We start from the raw sequence: 21,760 nt of genomic DNA on the forward strand, positions 1-21,760 counted from the left end.
TGAGAACTGTTAGCGGGCTCTGCCTATTTAGCGATAATGTTGAGGAGCAGGCTGCATTCAGACAAATCCAGTTAGAAGTGTTTTCCACCTCATCAGCCTCATCTGTCAGGCTGCTTTTTGTTGTTCTAGTGCCAGCCACACCTGGTGAATTTTCCATACACTGGAGTCTTTGGCACTGGAGGAGCTTCAGATCTACGTGGCAAGCCAACAGGGCTCTGCCAGTAAGTGACAGGCATGCAAAGCTCTGGGTCAGGTTATGAAGGCTCTTTCCAGGATTAAGGAAAACTTTCTAAATGAGCCATAGAGGAAAAGTGCTGCCATTTTTCAGAGCTCCCTGTATATAAATTGGAATTGACTCAGAGGAAAGCTACCTCTGTAATGTGCAGAGATCTAGAGCACACCGCTAGATTGATCCCTCCTAGCTGAAAATTACCCTTAATGTCCTATTGCATACAGACATCTTAAATTGTTAATGGGATTCCAGCCTGAGGGTAAATGTTGCAGATTCACATTCTGAGATTTTTAAGAGCTCGCTGAATGCTCACAACGAGGGCTGTTAAATACAGTTATTTGCTTTATACCTCTTAAATAGATCAATATCAGCTGAAGAAATACCAGGAGGATGAGGACTGAGAGTGAAGGTGTAAGAAGCCGATGGAGCACCACTGTGCCTCAGACTGTCAGGAATTTCTGGATCTGACCAAGGTTATGTCCCCTGACCCAACTCTAACAGTGTCACTGATCAGCCCTCAGCTCCCTGGTGAAATCCATGCTGCTGTACTCAGCACAGGTGCTTTTAAGCAAAAGCCAAACTCTCACTCTTCATCTCACCTTTTCCAGCTGCTTAACTTGTTTTTGTTAAAAGAAGCTGTGAAGTGGTTCTCTTTCCGATGTGAAGCTGTTTGTCGAAGGTTACTTTGAGAGCCCTATTTCTCCCTTCCCATGAAAAACATGATTTCGTCAGGTAAAAGGTGCATGTTCTTTGGGCACTTTCAAGGCACCCCTTGCCACCAAAAGCAGTTCCCATGAAGTATGCATGACATTACTTCCTGCAGAGCAGCTGGGAACCTGCCCCAGAACCGCACTCATTGCTCTCAATGATATCCTGTGAGCTGCTTTGAGTTGTCTGGTGGCCCAAAGGACTTATTTGTGATTCCCTCTCCATTTAAGAAGCTTCTTCTTGAAAAGATACACTGCTAGAGATGTCACATGGGCCCTCACTCTGCTGCTTCGTCTGTTCTGTGCCTCAGCCCAGTGCATAGTGATGCTGTTCTTCCTGCACTCCTCTCACCAGAGCTGGCTTCCTACTGCCACTGTGACATCAGAAAAGCCATACTGAGGCAGAAGGAGCTGCTTTGCCTTTTTCTTTCCTGGTTCTCATTTGTACTGTTCCTCCTCTTGCAGCTGTCTTAGGGTAAGGTTTCATGTGATGACATGAGCCAGCATAACAGCCCATTGCTGCTAGGCAGGGCCGGCTCCCTCCCCATCTTCTTCCATCATCTTTGCTGGTTACACCACCTGCTGGGCTCCTCTGACAGCCATTCTGGGAGGTAATTGGGCACAGGAGAGGTTCCAGAAGGTACTGGCCATACAAAGCCAGTGGTGGGCCAGCATAACCAGCAGCAGGGGCCAGGACCAGCTGTGGGTAGCTCTGCTGGCTCAACTGTGTGTGAGCCTCCATATCAGCTCTCTGCTTTTTGCAAGTGCTCTTCTCTCTCCATACAAAACTGTTGCACCTTTGGCTGGGCAGGCTCCTCCAGATGCTGCAAGTTCAGTCATGCAAGTAGAAAACACTCCTCCAAATAGAAAAAGCAAGTAATCTGTTCTGCACCTTTGAAAAGTACTTATTCTTACAAGTAAAATAACCTTGTGCTTGGGGATCCCTTTGAAAAGAGAGACCAACCCAGCTATTTTTAATCCAAGTTAAACCTATGCAGGCACTGGCATATCCCTTCTTATAGGAAGAGTCATTCTATCCAGATTTACTCATCTCGTTACTATCTGTTCCATTCAACCTACACATTTCCTTATGCAACCCTTCAACGGTGTCAGAAAACTTCAGTGCTGAATCACAGAATTTCCCAAGCTGGAAGGAACACATAAGGATAATAACATCCAACTCTTGGCTGCACAGAGGACTACCCAAAATATGCTGCAGTGGTGAAGATGGTGATACAGCAAGCCCTGCTGGAGAAGAAAAATGATTGGCTTTCCAACACTGTGGGGAGAAGTGTTGTCACATTTGATAGCTCATTTACTGCAAATGGTATCTTAATAAAAGCATGTTTCACGATATGTTAATCTTAATTCAAGCATCTAATTATTAAGACTGATGTAACACACCTGGAAACACAGAACGGTAATTACTCTTCATAGTGCCACTAGTTCAGAGTGTTTTGAAATGAATGGTGATGTGGAAGAATGTGACAGAATGCGTTCACAGTTCCCAGTGATATAGTGCCATCCATCCCAATGTCCCCTAGGAAGTGGTCACATATACTGTAATATATCCAAATAGATTCAGGATTTGCAATCCAGAAGGAATTAGTAACATTTTCTAGTCTGAGTAGGCTGGATGGAGTTACAAGGTTAGCGTTTGAGCTGGATTTTAAGTGGATCCTGTAGTACTTTGTGGTGTGGTGCATTCCTGTGAATCAGCACTGCCTCAGAGTCAAAGGCCATCAAAATAAAAACCCAACAAAGTTGGTTGTGATAGAGTTACCTCTTCAGAAACCTTTGGGAGGAGAATTATCACATTAGCAAAGCACAATCATTCAAAAATAGCTAGGAAACAAAATCCTACAGGATGTTGACATTAGAAAAAGTTTCTGATGACTGAAAGCTCAGCTCTGATCCCTGAAGACTTATTTCGCCAGCCTTGACATTCAGGCCCAGAAGGCCATGCCAAGTCGTGCAAAAGCCCAGGATTTCATTTTCAGTCAGCCATTCCTACATTACAAGTACACAAATGCCATTCTAGGCTGACCTAGAAAGAATTACATGACACTAATATTGTAACACGAGTCCATCTCCAGGAGCAGCCACACAGTTGGTGTTTTGTCTGCAAGCGCTCAGCTCCAAGCGGCTCCTCACTCACCTCCCAGGTGGGATGAGGAAAGAGACAGAAAGGCAATATGAGAACTTGTGGGATGAGGGGAAGACATTTTACTAATAGAGCAAAAGCAGGGCATGCAAGCAAAGCCAAACAAGGAATTAACTCACTGCTTCAGCCAATGCTAAGAAAACTGTGTACATCATGAATAGCAGTTTCTTCACCATCACTCCCAACAATCCTGGCTCCCTTCTTTCATTCTTCTTTCCCCACGTTTTTCATTGCTGAGCAGAACACAATATGGTATGAAATATCCCTTTGGCCAGCCTGGGTCAGCTGCCCTGGCTTTGTCACCTGCTGCTTAGCACCCTCAGCACCTTGCTGGCAAGGCAGCACGAGGAGTAGAGAAGTCCTTGGTCTGTGCAACACTGCTCTGCAACAACTAAAGCACTGGTATGCTAGCACCAATGTTTTCAACAGAAATCCTAAGCCTATCTCTATCCCGGGCAAAACCATGACGGTCTGATTTGTCACATTTCTAAAGCTGAGGTTCAGAAGTCACAGTGCATCAGTTTGTTAGCACTGGTGTGCAAAAGCTATCTGACATAAGGCAGGAAAATCCAAAGCTGTGGTATTTCAGCTGTCTCTGCGGCTTCAAGTACAGCTACAAACAAGGACAAGGGAAAATGTCTGAGGAAAATACTTTGAATGCATCACAGTCAATATTGGATATCCATGTTGGTGAGATCAGACCATTAACCATCACCGCTTCAGAGGGTATTACAAACATTTCCCAGACACATGCATGGTCCAAATCCTTTAGTGGTAAAATCCAACACGATCAGATTTGAGGAGAGGATAAATAAACCACCCCTGGTGCATCACTCTACATCAGAGCTCTGGAGAGGCCACAGGCTGCCTCCACTCCACACCCTTGGCTGGGTAGAGCCAAGCAGCAGCTGCACGGAGCCTACAGATGAAGGCAGTGCATACAACACACCAAGCTGAGCATCCTGCTAGGACTCCCACTGCTTGTGGCAGAGGCGCCCATTTATTTTCTCTTTGAGCATCAAGTATATTCTTCTCAGCCGAGGGAAATCAGCAAAGAAAAAGGAAAAAGGCTTTTGTCAGATGAAATATTTCTCCTCTGGTCATTACCTGGCATTACTAGCTCTTACATTTAGAAGGTAACTCCATGAAAGCATGTGAGCTGCTCTTGATGGCCTCCAACACCCCTGCTGATTGCCACGCAGTGCTCCTATGCCCCAAGCCACTCATCCTGCAATTTGCTCTTTCTGAAAGGAACACCACCACTGCAAGATCAGCTCATTATCAGACCAGACACAACATGGGGGTTAAACAGCTTAATTTGATCAAAGCAAAGCATTCAGCAAGTATAAAATGCTATCGTGCCTACAAAAAAGGCAGAAAGCGGGCTGTCTTAGCTGTGTTCTCCTTAGCTGTTCTTCCTGCATGGCAGAGCATTACTTCTAATAACTTCTTTTAGCAAGGGATCCTGTTCCCACCTTTCTTGTTCCATTTGCACTGGGAAATGTTCTGGTTGCTCTTGAAACGTCAAAGCACGCAGCTCTACAGGGGTAAGCACCTCTGCATCACGCTGATGTTTAACCATTCCCTGCACCACTTTAATGTCCATGGGAGAATGCTAATAACTCATTTTTAAATGTGAGCTGTTTGAGTAAGGAGATCTTAAGGTGCCAGTTCTTGCTCATCTGTTTGCACCTTCTCTCACGGGTCAAGCACTTTGCAGCCATCATCATCACACACACACAAGGAGCCATAGGGAACAGCACTTTTTGGTTTCTCTTTATGGAGACAGTAGTTTGCAACAGGAACTTTACTCTAAGCTGCATAAAAATGTGCAACTCAAACACTCTAAAATGCCTGACTTCTGATATGGTTCTGTGCCCACCATCCATGTGATGCTCTCGGTATCTCAGGGCCGCACATGACTGCTGGTACAGAAGTGCCAGACCCCACAGGCTGCGTGCCAGCAGGGCTCACTTACAGCACGACAGCATTATAGTTCTGTGGGAGAAATGTGCTTCAGGAGGAAATGGGAAATGTCAGATGGCTACTGTTGCAATTAGACTCATGGTTCTCCCTTGGCAATTCTTACAGTTTTCTTCTTCTGAAGTTGGTGCAATTATGGGCTAGCAATTCAATGCTAACATAATATAAGGCAAGTAAACTGCGACAGCAAAAAAGTAAAACTGTTTTTATATTTAAAGGTTTTTTCTTGTCCTTGCACAGTTATCATTCTTGCTGGAGGGATCAGAATTTATAAAGGAGCAGATCTCTGTCATCCCAAGACTGCAGCTTGGTGTCAGGTTCTGCAGCCTATGGATTAGCATCCACCAGCACAGAGGAAGGTAGAAGCTGCACACCCTTTAGTTTTGCAGCTGACAGGCACCAAGATGCTGCTGAAGGCAATGACTTGTTGCCTTTGCAGAACAGGGTGAGCAGGCCTGGGAGCACAGAGGTCTCCTGGCACACACAGCCTGGATTCCCAGCCCAAGGCCTGACCTCAGCCCTGTGTGTTTGGTATCCCTCTGCCAGGCCTTCCTTATGCCCCACTGTACTGGTGAATAGGGACTGCCCAGCAGGGTGAGAGTCCACAGAGTGGGAGCCACATGCTTCAGAACAGCTAACCACCTGCTGCTCTGGTTGGTTTAGGGGCTTTCCTCAGTGATTTTTTGCTGGTTTTCAAATAAAAGCATCAGCCTCTCCCTGTTAAAATGATATGTCTCCTCACATATATAGTTTCTCAAACATTACAGCAAAGGGCACACAGGTGACATGTTTACACCAGATCCATCTTCATTTCAGGCAGGTTACAGGAAAATGCTGGGCTTACTGCAGCCTGGGATAGCCCTCTCTCTTCCCTAATGAAGCTGTATGGTTTGAGAGGAAGGCTATAAGGCTCCTGCAGCGTCTCTCAGCACAGCACTGCACAGCCTGCTGTCTGCAAATCAGCAGGAGCACTCCTCCCTCCTGCAGACTCAGACCATTCCTCCTTGCAGACCTGGTGAACCAGCACCAGCTCTTTCCCCACAAACATTTGTTAAGAGCCTTCAGTTTTTTGAAAGAATCAGGTGGTGTGTAGTTTTCTAATAACTGATGTAGCTTTATAACTAATAACTGTTGTAGCATGGGCATCTTCTGATGTGGATCAACCATCTTCTGATGGTCAGGCTGACAGACATCCTGTGCTTTAGGATTTTCCCCTAGGTAGCACCTACTGCCTATTGAAAAGACTTTGAAGACTACCGATGTGCCCATGAAGGAGATTAATGGTGCTGTTTTTCATCCTGAGGGATGCACAATACATTTCCATGATTCCCATGTGAGCAAGCAACTATGACTACAGAGCATGGTGCAAAGCCTGAACTGTTGGACAGCTAAAACACATGACACAGAGTCATATCAAGCTGCCAGGAACCTCACAAGATGCAATTGTTGCTGTAACCCTGTGAAGAAGGCCTAGGTCATACTCAGTTTAATCACGAGAAAGAAAAGGTTAAACAAAAATGTCAATTGCAGAAATGCTTAACTTCAAGAAGACAAATTATATAAAACAAAGTACATGCATTAAAAGGCACTACGAAAAGTATGTTCAAGGTGGGGCTTCACCAATGGGAAATACAGTGGGAGGATCATCTTCACTCGGTGGGACCATCACTTCTAATGCAAGTGGGAACATCACCTCTATACGTGCTGTGACTTACAGCGTTCAAAGTATTTGTAAGGATGTAATGTAGGATGTAGGACCAAAAAAACAACAACCCATTAGTAGTGAGGTGAGAGGATTTGTTGGTCAGATAAAACTATTCAGAGTTATCTGAACTAAACCCAACCACAGAGAATGACAGAAGGATCTCATAGTACTGGGAGCTGGAAAATGAATTTGGGTGGAAGCAGGCAGGGTAATTCACATGGGGAAAACAATCCTAACAACACAAGTAGACATAACGATGGGCTCTCCGATCTCTGTCACTACATAAGAAAGATGTTATGGTCTTTTTGAGCAGTTCTTTGCAAACACTGGTGCAGTGCTGAGCAGTAAAGAAACTGTTGGTAATTACTAGGAAAGGAACAGAGAATAAAATAAGGTACATCATTATGCTGTGAATTTATGATGCATCCTCTTTTCATGTGCTGTCATCTCATCTCAAAATGTTGTGGTAGAAATGAAAAACAGATACAGAGAATAATCAGGATTTACTGTATAGGTCTGCTTCATATGAAGTGCTAAACAGAATATGATTCCTCTCCTTGGATAATAGATGGCTGAGGAGAAATACGAGATAGCTCTACAAAATTGTGTGCCGCATAAGAAAATTTATTCACTGTTTCTCACAGTACCGGGGATCAAGATTAAAACAAACAAATACGAGCACTTCTGCACTCAGCGCATGCTGAAATGGTGGAGCTCATTGTCAAAGGATGTTGTAGAAGTGGAAACCCTAATTCCTTTAGTGTGAGATTGTCATAGGTCAGAAGGTTTTATCAGGGAATATGTGAAATTGGATCAGTCTGTCCCTGAGACAGATTCAGATCATCTGTTTCTTTTTTACTGAGAAATAATTTTTTTGTTAAAGAAATAAATGTAGGCAGGAAAAAAGAGGAGAGGAGAGGAGAGGAGAGGAGAGGAGAGGAGGAGGAGAGGAGAGGAGGAGAGAGAGAGGAAGGAGAGGAGAGGGGGAGAGGAGAGGAGAGGAGAGGAGAGGAGGAGGAGAGGAGAGGAGAGGAGAAGGAGAGGAGAGGAGAGTAGAGAGGGAGAGGAGAGGAGAGGAGGAGGAGAGGAGAAGGAGAGGAGAGGAGAGGAGAGGAGAGGAGGAGGAGAGGAGAAGGAGAGGAAGGAGAGGAGAGGAGAGAAGAGAAGAGGAAGAGAAAGAGAAGAGAAGAGAGAAGGAGAAGAGAAGAGAAGAGAGAGAGAAGAGAAGAGAAGAGAGAGAGAGAAAGAACGAGAAGAGAAGAGAAGAGAAAGAAAGAAAAGAAGAGAAGAGAAGAGAAGAGAAGAGAAGAGAAGAGAAGAGAAGAGAAGAGAAGAGAAGAGAAGAGAAGAGAAGAGAAGGGATTTCAGAGCACAATTAAGAAGCACCAAAGCATCCAGGTGACCTGGGGTTCATGATGAGATGAAACTGTCACTGCATTTGGCTCCTGGCTCCCTGCAGAGCCACGACAAGGATCAGAAGGCTGTTTGAGGCACCCACTGCAGCACATGCATCCCTGGCTGCTTAGTTTGATGATTCCTATAAATGGGGCTGCTCAGTCCCTCCTACCCATAGCTGTGGCCCAGAGCCGCAGCAGTGCTGGTTAAGGCCTCCAGTGCCCTGCAGGGTCTGTAGTGCACTCATCAGGCTCCTGAAACCTGGACCCGGAGCTGCCATCAAGTACCATCTTAGTCAGTGCCTTGTTCCGCTTTGTGTAGGAGCCAAGGAACAAGCTTAAAGCATCTCACTTTTCTATCCCTGTGCAGTATGGCCTGGCTCCCTGAGGAAAGCCTTACACTTCCAAGTTAATTGGTATAGATGTTTCTAAAGTTTGGTACTACAAATCAAGCAAGAAATTTATTTCAGAGAGTGGGAGCCCCTACTTTCTCTCCCTCTCCAGCCAATTTCAACTGCTCCGCTCTACAAGTTTCTCTTCTTTTCAATTACAGTTCTCCCGTGGTAGTAAATAAATTTGTTTCAAGCACACGCATTTCTCTTCAATTACGGTGCCCTCGCAAGTAATCCAATTTCTTTTAAGTCTTCAGTTCACATCCAGCTTTCTTTCCAACAAATGTACATATCAGGTGGCAGAAATACCTCCCGGGCTCTGTCCTTACACCGAGGTATTGGAACGTGTTTTTTGTCTCCATTACCTCTGAACTGATTGAAAACTCTTTCCAGGTTCAGCAAGGGGTACACAGACCAAGGGACTTGTAGGATAGCTATGCATGCCACTTTTGTTCAGGCCATCTCCTTCAGTCCCAGTAGCTGCCTTAATCCAGCTGCAAGAGTGTTGAGAGCGCTGTGTGTCAGAACTCCAGACTTATAGCTATGGAAATGCATTCATTTTAACCTGCAGCAATAGACTCAGCAGTGGAACCCTTGGAAGGCTCCATCGTTAGCCGCTGCAAACTGGTGCTTCTCTCCTTTTCATTTTCACAGAGCATTAGCAGACATGCAGCATAGGGCTGTAAATGCATGTGAGAGGTAGATGGCTCTCTCCTCCACCACAGGCGGGGCCACCAATCTCCCCATTTAGTACCAGATTAGGCTGCCCAGGGCCCCATCCAACCTGGCCTTGAACACCTCCAGGGATGGGGCATCCACAGCTTCTCTGGGCAGCCTGTGCCAGCACCTCACTGCTCTCTTGGTAAAGAACTTATTCCCTGATATCCAATTTAAATCTTCCCTCCTTCAACTTAAAACCATCTCCTCTTGAACCAAAGAGGGTTGTTGTTTGGAAAAGGTTAGAAAAGACCTCTAAGATCATCCAGTCCAACCGTCCACCTATCACCAATATTTTCCACTACAAAATGTCTTTCAGTTCGACATCTGAACATTTCTTCAACACCTCCAGAGTTGCTGACTCCACCATCTCCCTGGCCAGCCCATTCCAGCACATGACCACTCTCTTGTTGAAGAAATTGTTGAAGAAACATGAACCTCCCCTGGCACAGCCTGAGGCTGTCACCTCTAGTCCTATCACTTGTTACACAGGAGCAGAGGCCAATTCCCACCTCACCACAACCTCCCATTTAATCATGGCAGGAAAAAAAAAAAAAAAAAAAAAGGATAATCCAGCCTTTTGTGAGATCCATGTAGGAGTTATGCAAGTGATGGCCTGAAGTTGCCTTATCACTGCTTCTTGCATATGGGGTCAGGCTGAGCACGTACACCTCGCCTTTCCCACCCTGCTAGATAGATTAGCTGCAGTGGGTTTGGTGGAGAGCCACTGCTGACTCCTGGTGGCCGTGGGAAATGGATGCCCACATTCACTCTCATTTAGCCATTAGAACAGGAAGAGTAACTCTATTTTCATTCTCCTCATCTAATAGGAGTTCATTTCCTTCTGGATGTGGCTTTTATTTGCACCCTACTAACAGCATCCGTTTTTATTTCCTTAGTCTGTATCTGATGAGATTATGCCTTTTTATCTTCCCTGTTCACTGCCGTTGTAGTTTATTCAGCAGATCCCTAATTCGATAGCTCTGTTCTGGGATATGACCACAGCCTTTGCTCTGCCTCTTTCCTTACAAAGCGTTGTTCTCTTTACTTCTAAACCGTGCAGAGAAGCCCGTATGTTCCCATAGTCCATGTGCTACAAAACACAGCAAATTACTGCTTGAAAAGAGCTCTTTGTGGTCGTCCTTGCCACGATGCCATTCCTGTTGGCAATACAAAGTAGTCTTGTGGAGAAGTTTCACAGTGGCAATAGAAGTGCAACCAGAGATAGACTCAACCAGCACGTGCCACATGCGGTGTTCTGCAAGACAAAGCCTCCCACCTTTTACATGCTGCACAAGGTATGTGCTGAGCAGCACTCCCCTCCCCACGATTTGCAATGATTATAATCCTTCAAAGATACCTACATGCTCCAAACCCCTCCTCTAACCATTTGGAGCAGGCAAGGCAGCATGTAGGAGTTCAATGATCTTTCTCCTCTAGCAAAACATTTTCTGGGGGCTCATTAAATGCCTTCTGCACTTTGCTTTTGTCCCTCCTCACTTCTGTGTCAAGCATTCATTCTCACAGCCTTCTACCCATTTGCTGATGGAGGCTGCTGTTACAAAGGCACTGTGATTTTACTGTACCACCACAGCTCCTTGACAGCCTCAGGAGTGGAGATCGTGGGGCTGACTGGAGTTTGCTTCTGAGGTGGCATTTGATCTTGTTCCATTTTTATCATTTCCTTTCTCCTCAACAGGTGTAGAATATTTTGTTTTGTTTTGGTTTTTATCTCTGTGTCTCTTCAGTTTTAGGGTATCGCCTGTGGTGTGCACACACTCATGGGGTAGCATCGTGGAGAATCAGGAGGAGGATGAGAGCAAATTCATCTGCTGCTTCAGTAAAAGCAAAACTCATTGTCTGCATCAGGTAAAATGGGTGTTGTCCATGATCTGTGCCAGATGTAGACTTTGTCCTGTTGGAAAAGCATGGCTGTGAAATACACAGCTGTTGCAATTCTGAGATGGTTTTATCTTGCTAGTCATAGCAGGCTTTGGTCTTTGCATTTGCACTTTCCTATTATTTTTTCCTGCTACTTCTGCTGCTCCCAGAAGTGATATACCTGCAGCCACAGGTTTGAGAGCATAAATCCATGCCAAGCATTGTCCTGAAATGCCATTAATTAAGTAGAACTTCTGTTAGAATTAATCTTCATTCAAAAGTAGTTTTGCTTTACGTAGAGTTCAGCTTCCTTAATTTTAAGTGGTTTTCCTGTCAGATCCAGGTGATGATATAATACATCTAAGTGCCTGTGCCTGGATACGTTGTACAAGCTCAATACAAATGAATTTTGAGCCTAGCATCTGGATTTACACAGCGTGGAGCACATCTTTACTGAAATCCTTCCAGGCTCGTAGTATGGTCTCTATAGGACAGCCATATAAAAGTAGGACAGCTATACGGACAGCTCATTTTGTTCATAATAATTTAAATCTTACTAGCAGTAATAAAGTTTCTGGTGACAGGGCTATGGGGCATCCTATTGCACCCCTCTGGGAGACTGGTGTGCTTTAATACCTCTCTGAAGTGCCCCTACACTAAAGCGCATACCTAGGGGAATAAAAGGAAAGAACTAGAGATCTGTGTGCTGACACAGACCTTTGCTTTCACTGCAGTTATAGAGACATGGTGGGATATCTTGCATGACTGGAATGCTGCCATGAATGGCTACATGCTTTTTAGGAAACACAGCCAAGACTGCAGCCTTGGAGTATGGGAGAGCTAACTTTGTCCCCTTCGGGAACATTCTTGGAAGAGTGCAATGGCAACAGCCCTAGAAGGAAGAGGGGATTAATATTCAAGGATCCAGAACAATGCATCCAAATGGACAAGAAATCCAGCAAAGGGGGCAGAAAAACCATATGGATGAGCAAGGAACTCCTCACAAAGCTCAGACATAAGCAGGAGGTGTACAAGAGGTTGAAGCAATGACTGGCTGCTTGAGCTGAATATAGGAAAGTTGTCAGAGTACTCAGAAGTGCAATGAGGAAGGTCAAGGCCCATTAGGAAGTAAATCTGGTTAGGGATGTCGAGCACAGTAAGAAGGCTTTCTTCAAATAAATCAGTAACTAAAGGAAAACTATGGAAAATGTGAGGGCAGAGGCCCTGGCAAAAGAGAAAGCAGAGAAGGCAGAGATAATGAATGCCTTCTTCGCTTCAGTATTCACCGCCACTGCCAGCCCTCATGAATCACTGACTCAACATCAGACTAGAGATTATTTAGGCAAACTTGGTATCTGCAAGCCCAAGGGCCCTAATGGGATGCTCCCACAGGTGCTGACGGAGCCGGTGGACATTATTGCTAAGTTACCCTTGATCATCTTTGAAAGATTATGGTAATCAAGACAGCTGCATGAGGACTGAAAATAAGAATATGTCACCGCAATCTTCAAAAAGGGCAAGAAGGAGAACCTTGGGAATTATAGGCCAGCCAGCTTCCCCTCAGTCTTTGGAAAGGTTATGGAAAAGTTAATTAGAGATAGAGACTGTCTCTAAGCATGTGGAAGACATGATCAGCAGTAGTCAGTATGGATTAACGAAAGGGAAATCATTCTTAAACAACCCGATTGCCTTCTATGATGGGACAACTGGCTGGATAGAAGAGGGGAGAACTGTGGATGTTGCTGGTTTTTAGCAAAGCTCTTGACACTGGCTCTCATGAAATCCCAATAGACAATTTCAGGATGCACAGTCTGGATGAGTGGATGGTCAGGTAGATTAAGAACTGGCCAAAAATCTGGTCTCAGAGGGCTGTGATCAGTGGTGTGGAATTTAGTTGCAGGCCTGTAGGTAGCAGTGTCCCCCAAGGGTCAAACTAGACTCAGTATTATAAAACTCATTCAGTGATATAGCAAATAAAATGATGAAGGGGCAGGAGCATCTGTCATGTGAGGAAGGGCTGAGGGAGCTGGGTCTGTTCAGCCTGGAGAATGGAAGGCTCAAGGGAGATCTGGTCAATGTGTATAAGTACCTGAAGGGAGGATGTCAAGAGGATGGGGTCAGACTCTTCTCAGTAGTGCCCAGCAATAAGAGGCAATGGACACAAAAAGAAACACACCAAGTTCCCTCTTAACACGAGGAAAAGATTCTTTACTGTGTGGGTGACTGAATACTTCCTCATGTTGCCCCAAGAGTTGCTCATTCCCTGCAGATATTCAAAAGCCATCTGGACGTGGTCTCGGGTGATGTGATCTTGCAGACCCTTCTTGAGGGGGGTTGGCCCAGGTGATCTCCAGAGGTCCCCTCCAACCTCCCCCATTCTGTGATTCAGTCATTCTGCAGTGCTATTTGTCGCAAGGAGGTTACTAACAGCTCCTAGACCAACAACTCGCTCAGTGTTTTCATCACTTTGTTTTGCTGCTTGGTCTGTGCTCCTCTTTTGCCTCCTGACATCTATGCTGCCTTCAGTCATTATTTTCAGAAGTATTCTTTCTATACTGGGAAAATTCTGTTGAATCCCCATGAATCTCGAAGAACAGCTCCTGGCCAGGAGGCCACCTTTGTCTCCTTTCATTTTACAGTAAGGTGAGTTCATCACTTATTTTCTTGATGTCTTTCAGCATGAGATCATGTTCATGTTTGCTCTCTTTAATCCCATACTACTCAGCTGCCCTGAGCAGGAGGTCCCCTGTGTGTATCTTGGTTCTCTCACCAATCAGGTTTAATCTGCGGGATGATCTCATTCCTCTGTCTTTGGGTTCCATAGGATTACTCCCTCAGCTGCTGTGCTTTTTACTATTGAGGCCATGGCAAGCTTAACCCCAGGCAGTGTACCAAAGACCTAATAAACTCAGCTTGTTATTTTGGGCTCAGCGCCACACTGACCTGGTTACAAAGCTTCCCACTGGCACTTGTCTGGCCAGGTGATGTGCAGAACTGGTTTGAGCATCATCTCCACAGCTTGAGAAACACACAAAACTTGGAAACCAGGCTTTCAGAATAAAAACTTGCATGTAGTGATAGGACGAGTGGAAATGGCTTTAAATTGGAAGAGAGTAGATTTAGACTGGATATTAGGAAGAAAATTTTTACTGTAAGAGTGGTGAGACACTGAAACAGGTTGCCCAGTGATGCTGTGGATGCCCCAACCCTGGAGGTATTAAAGGCCAGGCTGGAGGGGCTTTGAGCAGACTGGTCCAGTGGGAGATGTCCTTGCCCATGGCAATAATACAATACAATAAGTACAGAAGTAAGCGAGGCTGTACTTCATAAAGTGTCCATTTCCAATTCAAACTTGTAGTGTCTATTATTCTTGATATTTGGATGTTTTGAACGTGTGCATTTGTAACCCAAATGGCAGAAACTCCTTAGTTATTTATCGCTTGATGATAAGTATTAACCTGGGGGTACATCCTTGGACAGCACAAAGATGACGGTTTGTTAAAGACATTTGGTAGAATAGACTCACGGAGAAACTTTTCTCAAGGAACGTGAATCTGAATCTGAGCACAGATCATGATGTGAGCACAGCCAGCTGCAAGATCAACGTTTTGAAAAGTACACTTTTGCAGTGGGTTCCCATGCCCGGTGACACAGAAGGGCAGGCTGGAATGGGGCTCTGAGCACCTTTTTTGAGCTGTAGGTGTCTCTGTTGACTGCAGCAGAGTTGGACCAGATGACCTTTAAGGGTCCCTTCCAACTCAAATGCTCCTATGATTTTCTGATGATGATATTACCTGTGATAGTGCAGGGTAGAAGAGCTGAGGGGAGGCCTGATGGAGGCTGCAGCTCCTCACAGGGAGCGGAGGAGCAGCGCTGAGCTCTGCTCTCTGTGACAGCAACAGGGCGCGAGGGAACGGCATGGAGCTGTGCCAGGGGAGGGGCAGCTGGGGGTCATAAAGAACTGCCATTGCATGATAGTGATAGGACAAGGCAGAATGGCCTTAGACCAAAAGAGGTGAGATTTAGGTTCAGTATTAGGAAGAAATTCTTGGAAGCTGGTGAGGCACTGAACAGGCTGCCCTGTCCCTTCAGGTGCTCAAGGCCAGGTTGGATGGGGCCCTGGGCAGCCTGAGCTGGTGGGGGGCAGCCCTGCCCACAGCATGGGGTTGGGACTGGGTGGGCTGTGAGCTCCCTTCCCATTCAAGCCATTCTATGATTCTGTGATTACACATCTAAGCTTTTGTCTGAGTCATTTTCTACTGCAGACTTCTGCCTTTTGAGGTGTTACCAGTACTGGAAGGTACCGAGCGAACTCACACAGTACGTCTAAGCCACGTCTTCACTGATCTTCTGCACTGAGTTAGAATTTAGTACCTAGTTTCCATTGTGCCTGACAAGAGATACACACCTTGAAATCTCTCCTGGTGCATGGTTGAACACACAGGTGGAATCACAAGAAGTGTTTTCTGAAATAAAACGTGAAGTCTTCACTTTGAGTTTGAAATGCAGCGTCTTCCAAAGTGCTTTTAGGTACAAGATGTGAAAAGCAATTGGATAAAGCCAGAGTGTATGCATTTTTGAAGATCTTGCTTTACGGACTTGCTGTGTTAGAATTCCGTACCTAAAGTTTTAATGTAAATGGATACGTGCAAATTTTGTTGATACCAGAAGAAAATTCTTTTAGGAATCAGTTTATAGCCAAGCACTTCTGACAACATCCTGATCGTATTTTAGCGATTCTTTGCTTCACTTGAAAAGCATAAGAAAGCACGTACATGCAGCAAGCTCTGCAAATACCAAAATAACAATAGTAACAAATCCCCAAGTAATACAACAAGGAATTTGAGCTAACTTGTGTGTTAGTATGTGAGCACATGCCTCCAGGCACCACATAACTAAATCAAACTGTGTAAGAACACAGCCTGGATGCAGTTAGTCAAGCACGTGCAAGTTATGTGCATGCCAGAAAGAGTGCCTCGGGTGAGTGTCACCTCTCCTTAATGGTCTTGTTTGTCCCCAGAAGGCACTGAGGAGTTTTGCTGGGCTGGCCAACAACTTGCAAAATGACCGTGCAGCTGCCAGTGAGAATGCAGCTCTCGATCTGAAGATACTGCAGGTATCTTATATGTAGATGGTAAACCATTTTGAGTGTGTTTAAAACATCGAATTCTCTGCAGTCTGTAACACCTAAAGCAGAAAATCTCAAAGGTGAGAATAATTTCCATGATCAGATGGACTATTTTCAGCCTGTTTTTGGAGTTCAGGGCTGATAGAACCTTGAAACTCAGAATATCTCGTATGTGTTTCTAAGGACAACTGACTCAGCTGGTCCCATCTGCTTCCACATGCTGACAAAATTACCAAGTCCTACAGTCGCTCTCAGAAAGATTAAGGAGAAATGCGGTTTACAAACTATTAAGGACACGTTCAAATATCCAGTAAAAACATCATGTCTAAACAAAACATTCAGATACAATGGAATATGTTTATTTTTTTAATCCAAACGGTAAAGGTCCCTTTCGAAACAAAACAACAAGAAAAAATAATCAACACAATTCAGAGGGCTTATCTCATTTACCACATTCTTCCCACTCTTCATTTATCATGTCACAAAGCAGCAACTTATATTATTAGTGCTTATATAGTGCACTTATATGAGTTTTGATTTATGTATTAAGCTTTAAATACAACGTATATCTATGAGCATAGCCCAAAGTACACAACATTACATTTTCAAAGCATATGTTAAAAAAGGACAATAAATGTATATCCAAGACGGTCAAACTCAAAATATTTTGACTTGCCAACCTCTATAACAAGTAACAAGTAATTTTAAACTGCATACAAAGCAGAACGGCGCCAACATGCCTCCAGTCTGTGAGCTGTGGTAAAATATCAAGCATACGTATAAAGAAGAGAAGCAAAAGGAAAAATGCCACAAATTCAGAACTAACCTGAGGCACACCCGACTGCGACTGCACAAAGGCAACCCACCTCCCCACTCTATAATGCAAAGAGCCCAACAACAGAAAGCGCTTCTAATGCTGCAGTAAAGGGAAACATTAACTTTTCCAAATGTTACCTCTGCATTTTTAAACAACTTGCTCCAAAATGTGAAGATGAGCATCTAATCATACCGAACGAACGTACAAACTGTAAAGTCAAAGAAGCTCCATAAGATTGCCACTTTTCAACCTTGCATAGTGATAGTTGGCACTGATAGTACTACCGTAGCTTCGGCAGAAGATATGGAAAAGGGAAATCTTTACTTCTAAGTGGTGCACATACGTAACATTTTCTTCACAAAATTCCTTTAAACATAGTTTTAATAAAAGGGAGAACAGCTCTAAAAAGAGAAAGATAGTGTTCACAAGCTTAGAAATAAAAAAAATACAAAACCGGAACATTCCATAAAAAATGAAAATAACCATTCCATCATAACAGCACCTACTTCATCACTAAACAAGCCCCATACATGCAACAAACTAAAACTATCGTATAAGGCTGTCAAATAAAGGTTTGCTTCTTATATAAACAAAGTGTAAAAATAGCAGTAAGTTGCAATTTTCAAATGTAATGCTATGTGAAGATTTTGTGCCCCCAGATTCATTTGGTAGCAATTTCAATACACATGTGACATAAAGGTCGTTGATCTAGGAGCCATGGTACAAATACATTGTGCCTAAGACGGTACTGTCATACCTCTGTTCGACTTTAACAGAATTGGAATGCTCAACGACACTGCTAAGTTCAGGGATGCTTTCAGCAGTATCCCCAAAACCATGGTAGTGTCCATAGTGCAAAGTATCTCCAGGGTCTTCCACCCACGAGGGGCGGTTAGAAACACAGCTACTTGGGCTTCCATTCAGATGAAGAGATCCACACATATCAGTGGGATTATTCATGGCCTTTTCTGGCTCCTCGGTGCCATTACTGGTGTGAACTCGATGCCTACCAGGAGAAGTTACTCCAGGAATTATTCCGTTAGGTGTTAACGTTAAACACTCTTCTTGCCTGGTATCCATCCCACTGAGCTGCTGTGCGGCGGCGAAATCCAAATGTCCATTGATGGCACATCCATTTGTCAGTGCATTCAATATGGAGCTACTGCTATTCATATCTGCATTAAGAAATACACCTGTCACCAACAATTAAGAATAAATCGAAATTCATCAAAACATCTCCACTATACTCCACTGATTTTTATAATGTTTCTGTACAAAACTTCGCAAATAAGCCTACCCTCTCTTTATCAGTAACAGTACACGCAGTTCACGTTTGTAAGAGCTGACCACTAAGCTTGAGGCATGGATTTTAATGTCAAAAATGCAACTACCTATCTACATTCAGTTATATTTGTATTAATCTTTCAAAGACATTGTGAGTTTTTCAGAAATTATTTCCTGTAAGTGTAGCAGACTGCATTCTGGACAGCAGTTTGAGAAGTGGAATAAGACATCCTTCCATCTTATCTGTAATGCCCTCTTGGGTTCTAAGATTGTAAACATAAAATAATGGAGTATTTATGACAGGGTGAAGAGGTGACTTTTTTTACACTTTATTTTCTGTAGTAATTAGTGCGTGACTCCTTTCTTTTTTTTCTTTTCTGTAGTCACTCTTACAGCACAGTATACGCTGAAATAGGCCGAATAAAGGACTGTTATGCTGGGATGCTAATATAAAATGTGTCCAAGTTCTTTTATTTAGAAACGTCTTCAACTTATCTAGCAGCTTGCTAGATTAGATTGTGAGCAGGTTTATATCAATGAGTTTAGAATAACATCTGTACAATCCACATGCAAAAGGCCATACAATAGCAACAGCAGAGTGCACAGAAGACTTAAAAAAGGTTAATGGTAGGGAACAAAGTTCTAAAAATGTGCATGCAAAAAAAACTAGACAACTTTTTTAAAGCTATATCTCTGTTGGATTTAGTAGTTAGTACAATCAATCATCATTATTTCCATTAACAGAATTTCAGCAGTATGTCTGAAATGCATTTGTTTTTGCAGTGGTACTCAGAAGTACTGGCTCAACAACTGCAGAATATACTTCACCGTAAAATGCCTGCAGGTAAAAGGACATCTAGAATTTATAGATAATAGCAAGGCAAATGTAGAAACCACAGATCTATAAAGCTACATTTAAAGATTTTATGTCCTGTTGTTGTTCTTGGATACATGCACATATGTTTGTGAATACATAAGAGCATAAACATATGTGCAGAACAGGACTGCATTTACGCTGTACTTCCAAATGGAGCCAGTAAGTCAGTCTGCCTGCTGGTAACTACCCACATTTAAAAGCAATTGGGCTCCTGTTGAAGTGACATGAGTACCACTGTTTGACAAGGAAGAATCGGAAGCTTTGGTTATTAGTCCATTGCATGGGTATATTTTGGAATACGGATACACCAACATACAATGCCAAGGAACGTGTTAATTTTGTACCTCACTGGGTACACTAACCGGAGTTTCCTGTTTCATCCCTTCGTGACGTCAATTGAACTCACTAACAACAAATCCTTATTGAAAATGAAACAAAAACCCAACCCACCCCAACCCATCGAGACACCAAAGCTAATATTTCAGTGATGAAAATGCACAGAAAGAATTTCAGATAGTGTTTATTAACTGAAAAGTGCGAAATTTTGACTGTTTAAAAAGAAATCCTGCTAAGCTGGCTTTGCCAAGTCAAACTTAATAAAAGTGGCGCTACCCATAGTTAATATGCAAAAGTAGGTAATGAATAATTCTAGTGATAATTATAGAACGTTTCTATGCATTAAAAATTAGCACCTATAGTAATAGAGAATATTTATGAATGACAATCATTTTTTTTCCATAAATAAGAACACTTGGTAATTATCACTGGAAAATATCAGAATCTACTTTTTAAGAACTGACTGTATATATATGTATATATATTTATTTCTAATATATTAAAATATCTGTCCATTATCATTCCCTTTGGCAAATCTGATTTGTGGTACAAAGCATAAACATTTTAATCACAGAACAAATAAAGGTAAGATATCCATTTCTCATAATAATAATGCACTATCATATTAACTCCATGCTTTACCTACAAAGTGCATGGAAAAGCAGACCTCAAACAGGTTTTATCAAAGCTCTACGCACACCCTGGGGTTAATAAAGCATCTTGATTGAGCAGCCCTGAAAAAAACACCACTAATATCCACTGATACCACTAATATTGCGACTGTTCCATGAGGATCAATGTACGAAGTCCAAACAGCTTTCTGATACTGTAGTTCCAAATTTAGTTCCAAACTAGTTTAATAACATCAATATCCAGTCTCTTTTTCTATTTTTTCACTAAAACCCACCAATTTGTTCATAGCAAGATCCTGTGCTTATATTGTCCAAACAAATTTTGAACACATTATGTAGGACAGGCTATTATTTATAGCATTTGTTAAACTATGCTGAGTACAGTTTAGTTGTAACATTTATTATTTTCAAAGCTATATATAAGCACTGTGATATCTTTCCCTATCAAGTTTTATCAGTAAGTAGAACTATTTAATGGAAACAAAGTGAATCATTTACATTACTTCCGAGTTTCCGTTAACTTGAAATTATAGCAACTAAAAGCAAGGCACAACATAATACAAGCCTCAGGTTAAAAGTGAAACAGCCGCTGTGGATTTCCATTCATCTGAGAACTGCTATTAAACCTTCTCTTTCACCATTACAGTATATTGCATGAAACAGCTAATGTTAGACACCCACTAAAACCCCATTATGCCGGGTGTTACAACACAACGGTTTTCAAGACTCTAGTCATCATGTGCAAAAGTAAAGAATTAAGTCTTAAAAATAAAATGCATATTGGTTCTTGCAATGGCAAGGCGTTTGCATTGCAGAAACAGTGTATATTTCAATTTCTTTTGGTCCAACAGAACTACTCTCCTGTTGTTTGGTGTCTTCGACCATTTGAATGTTGTTGTAGTTAACAGGAAACTGTCCACTCCCACCTGATACAACAGCAAACTCTCTGTCAACGTGCATATTGTCAGCATCGTCCTCAACTCCTCCATTCATCATTGGTATTAAGCCATCAAAGCTGTAAGCTGATTAAAAAAAGAGGTTCGCTTAGTCACTGGTGCACACTTGAAAACTCAGCCAACAAACAGACGAGTACTTTCATTATTAAAAGCTTTTTAAATACAAATCTAAATCATTCACCTGTGAAACCTTCTAACATTTCAGACAACAACTGTGAAATAAGCAAATGGTGAGTAGCCGCACCTTCATTACTATCCCCAAAACGGAAGGATTACCAGTGTACCTATCGAATTTTGCACCCATCTATCAATTACTAGGTGTGAGTTGACTAAAGAGTAATTTAGGTTGCCTAGGTTCGGGCTTTACAGCTAGCATGCCCTATGGATATAAGCAGTCTCCATCTCAGAAAACAGTCAGTTGTGTATGCTCCCCCTTTGCCCCCACGTTCCAGTTCTTAGTAACTCATGTCCTACTCATATGAGATGCTGCAGGGACCCTCCAAGAACTGAACAAATAGATCTCTCTTGATAAAAGATGATAAGTGACAAGACATT

General features: G+C 43.1%; 1 protein-coding gene across 4 annotated transcripts in view; it reads right to left on the reverse strand.

Annotated features, from left to right (window-relative positions):
- Positions 1-16,640: 16,640 nt before the first annotated feature.
- ANKRD10 (ankyrin repeat domain 10) overlaps positions 16,641-21,760 on the reverse strand; it is a 33,076-nt gene continuing 27,956 nt past the window's right edge. For 2 of the 4 annotated variants that reach the window (XM_015851428.2, XM_015851430.2), the window contains exons 5-6: positions 21,176-21,271; positions 16,641-18,313 (exon numbers count right to left, since the gene is read on the reverse strand). In XM_015851428.2, the coding sequence (XP_015706914.1) occupies positions 17,829-18,313; positions 21,176-21,271 (581 nt within the window). In that variant the 3' untranslated portion in view covers positions 16,641-17,828. The remainder of the gene's footprint in view (positions 18,314-21,175; positions 21,272-21,760) is intronic. The other 2 variants (XM_015851429.2, XR_004305905.1) reach the window with 2 other exon arrangements.

The sequence above is a fragment of the Coturnix japonica genome, chromosome 1, assembly GCF_001577835.2.
Source record: "Coturnix japonica isolate 7356 chromosome 1, Coturnix japonica 2.1, whole genome shotgun sequence".
NCBI lineage: Eukaryota > Metazoa > Chordata > Aves > Galliformes > Phasianidae > Coturnix > Coturnix japonica.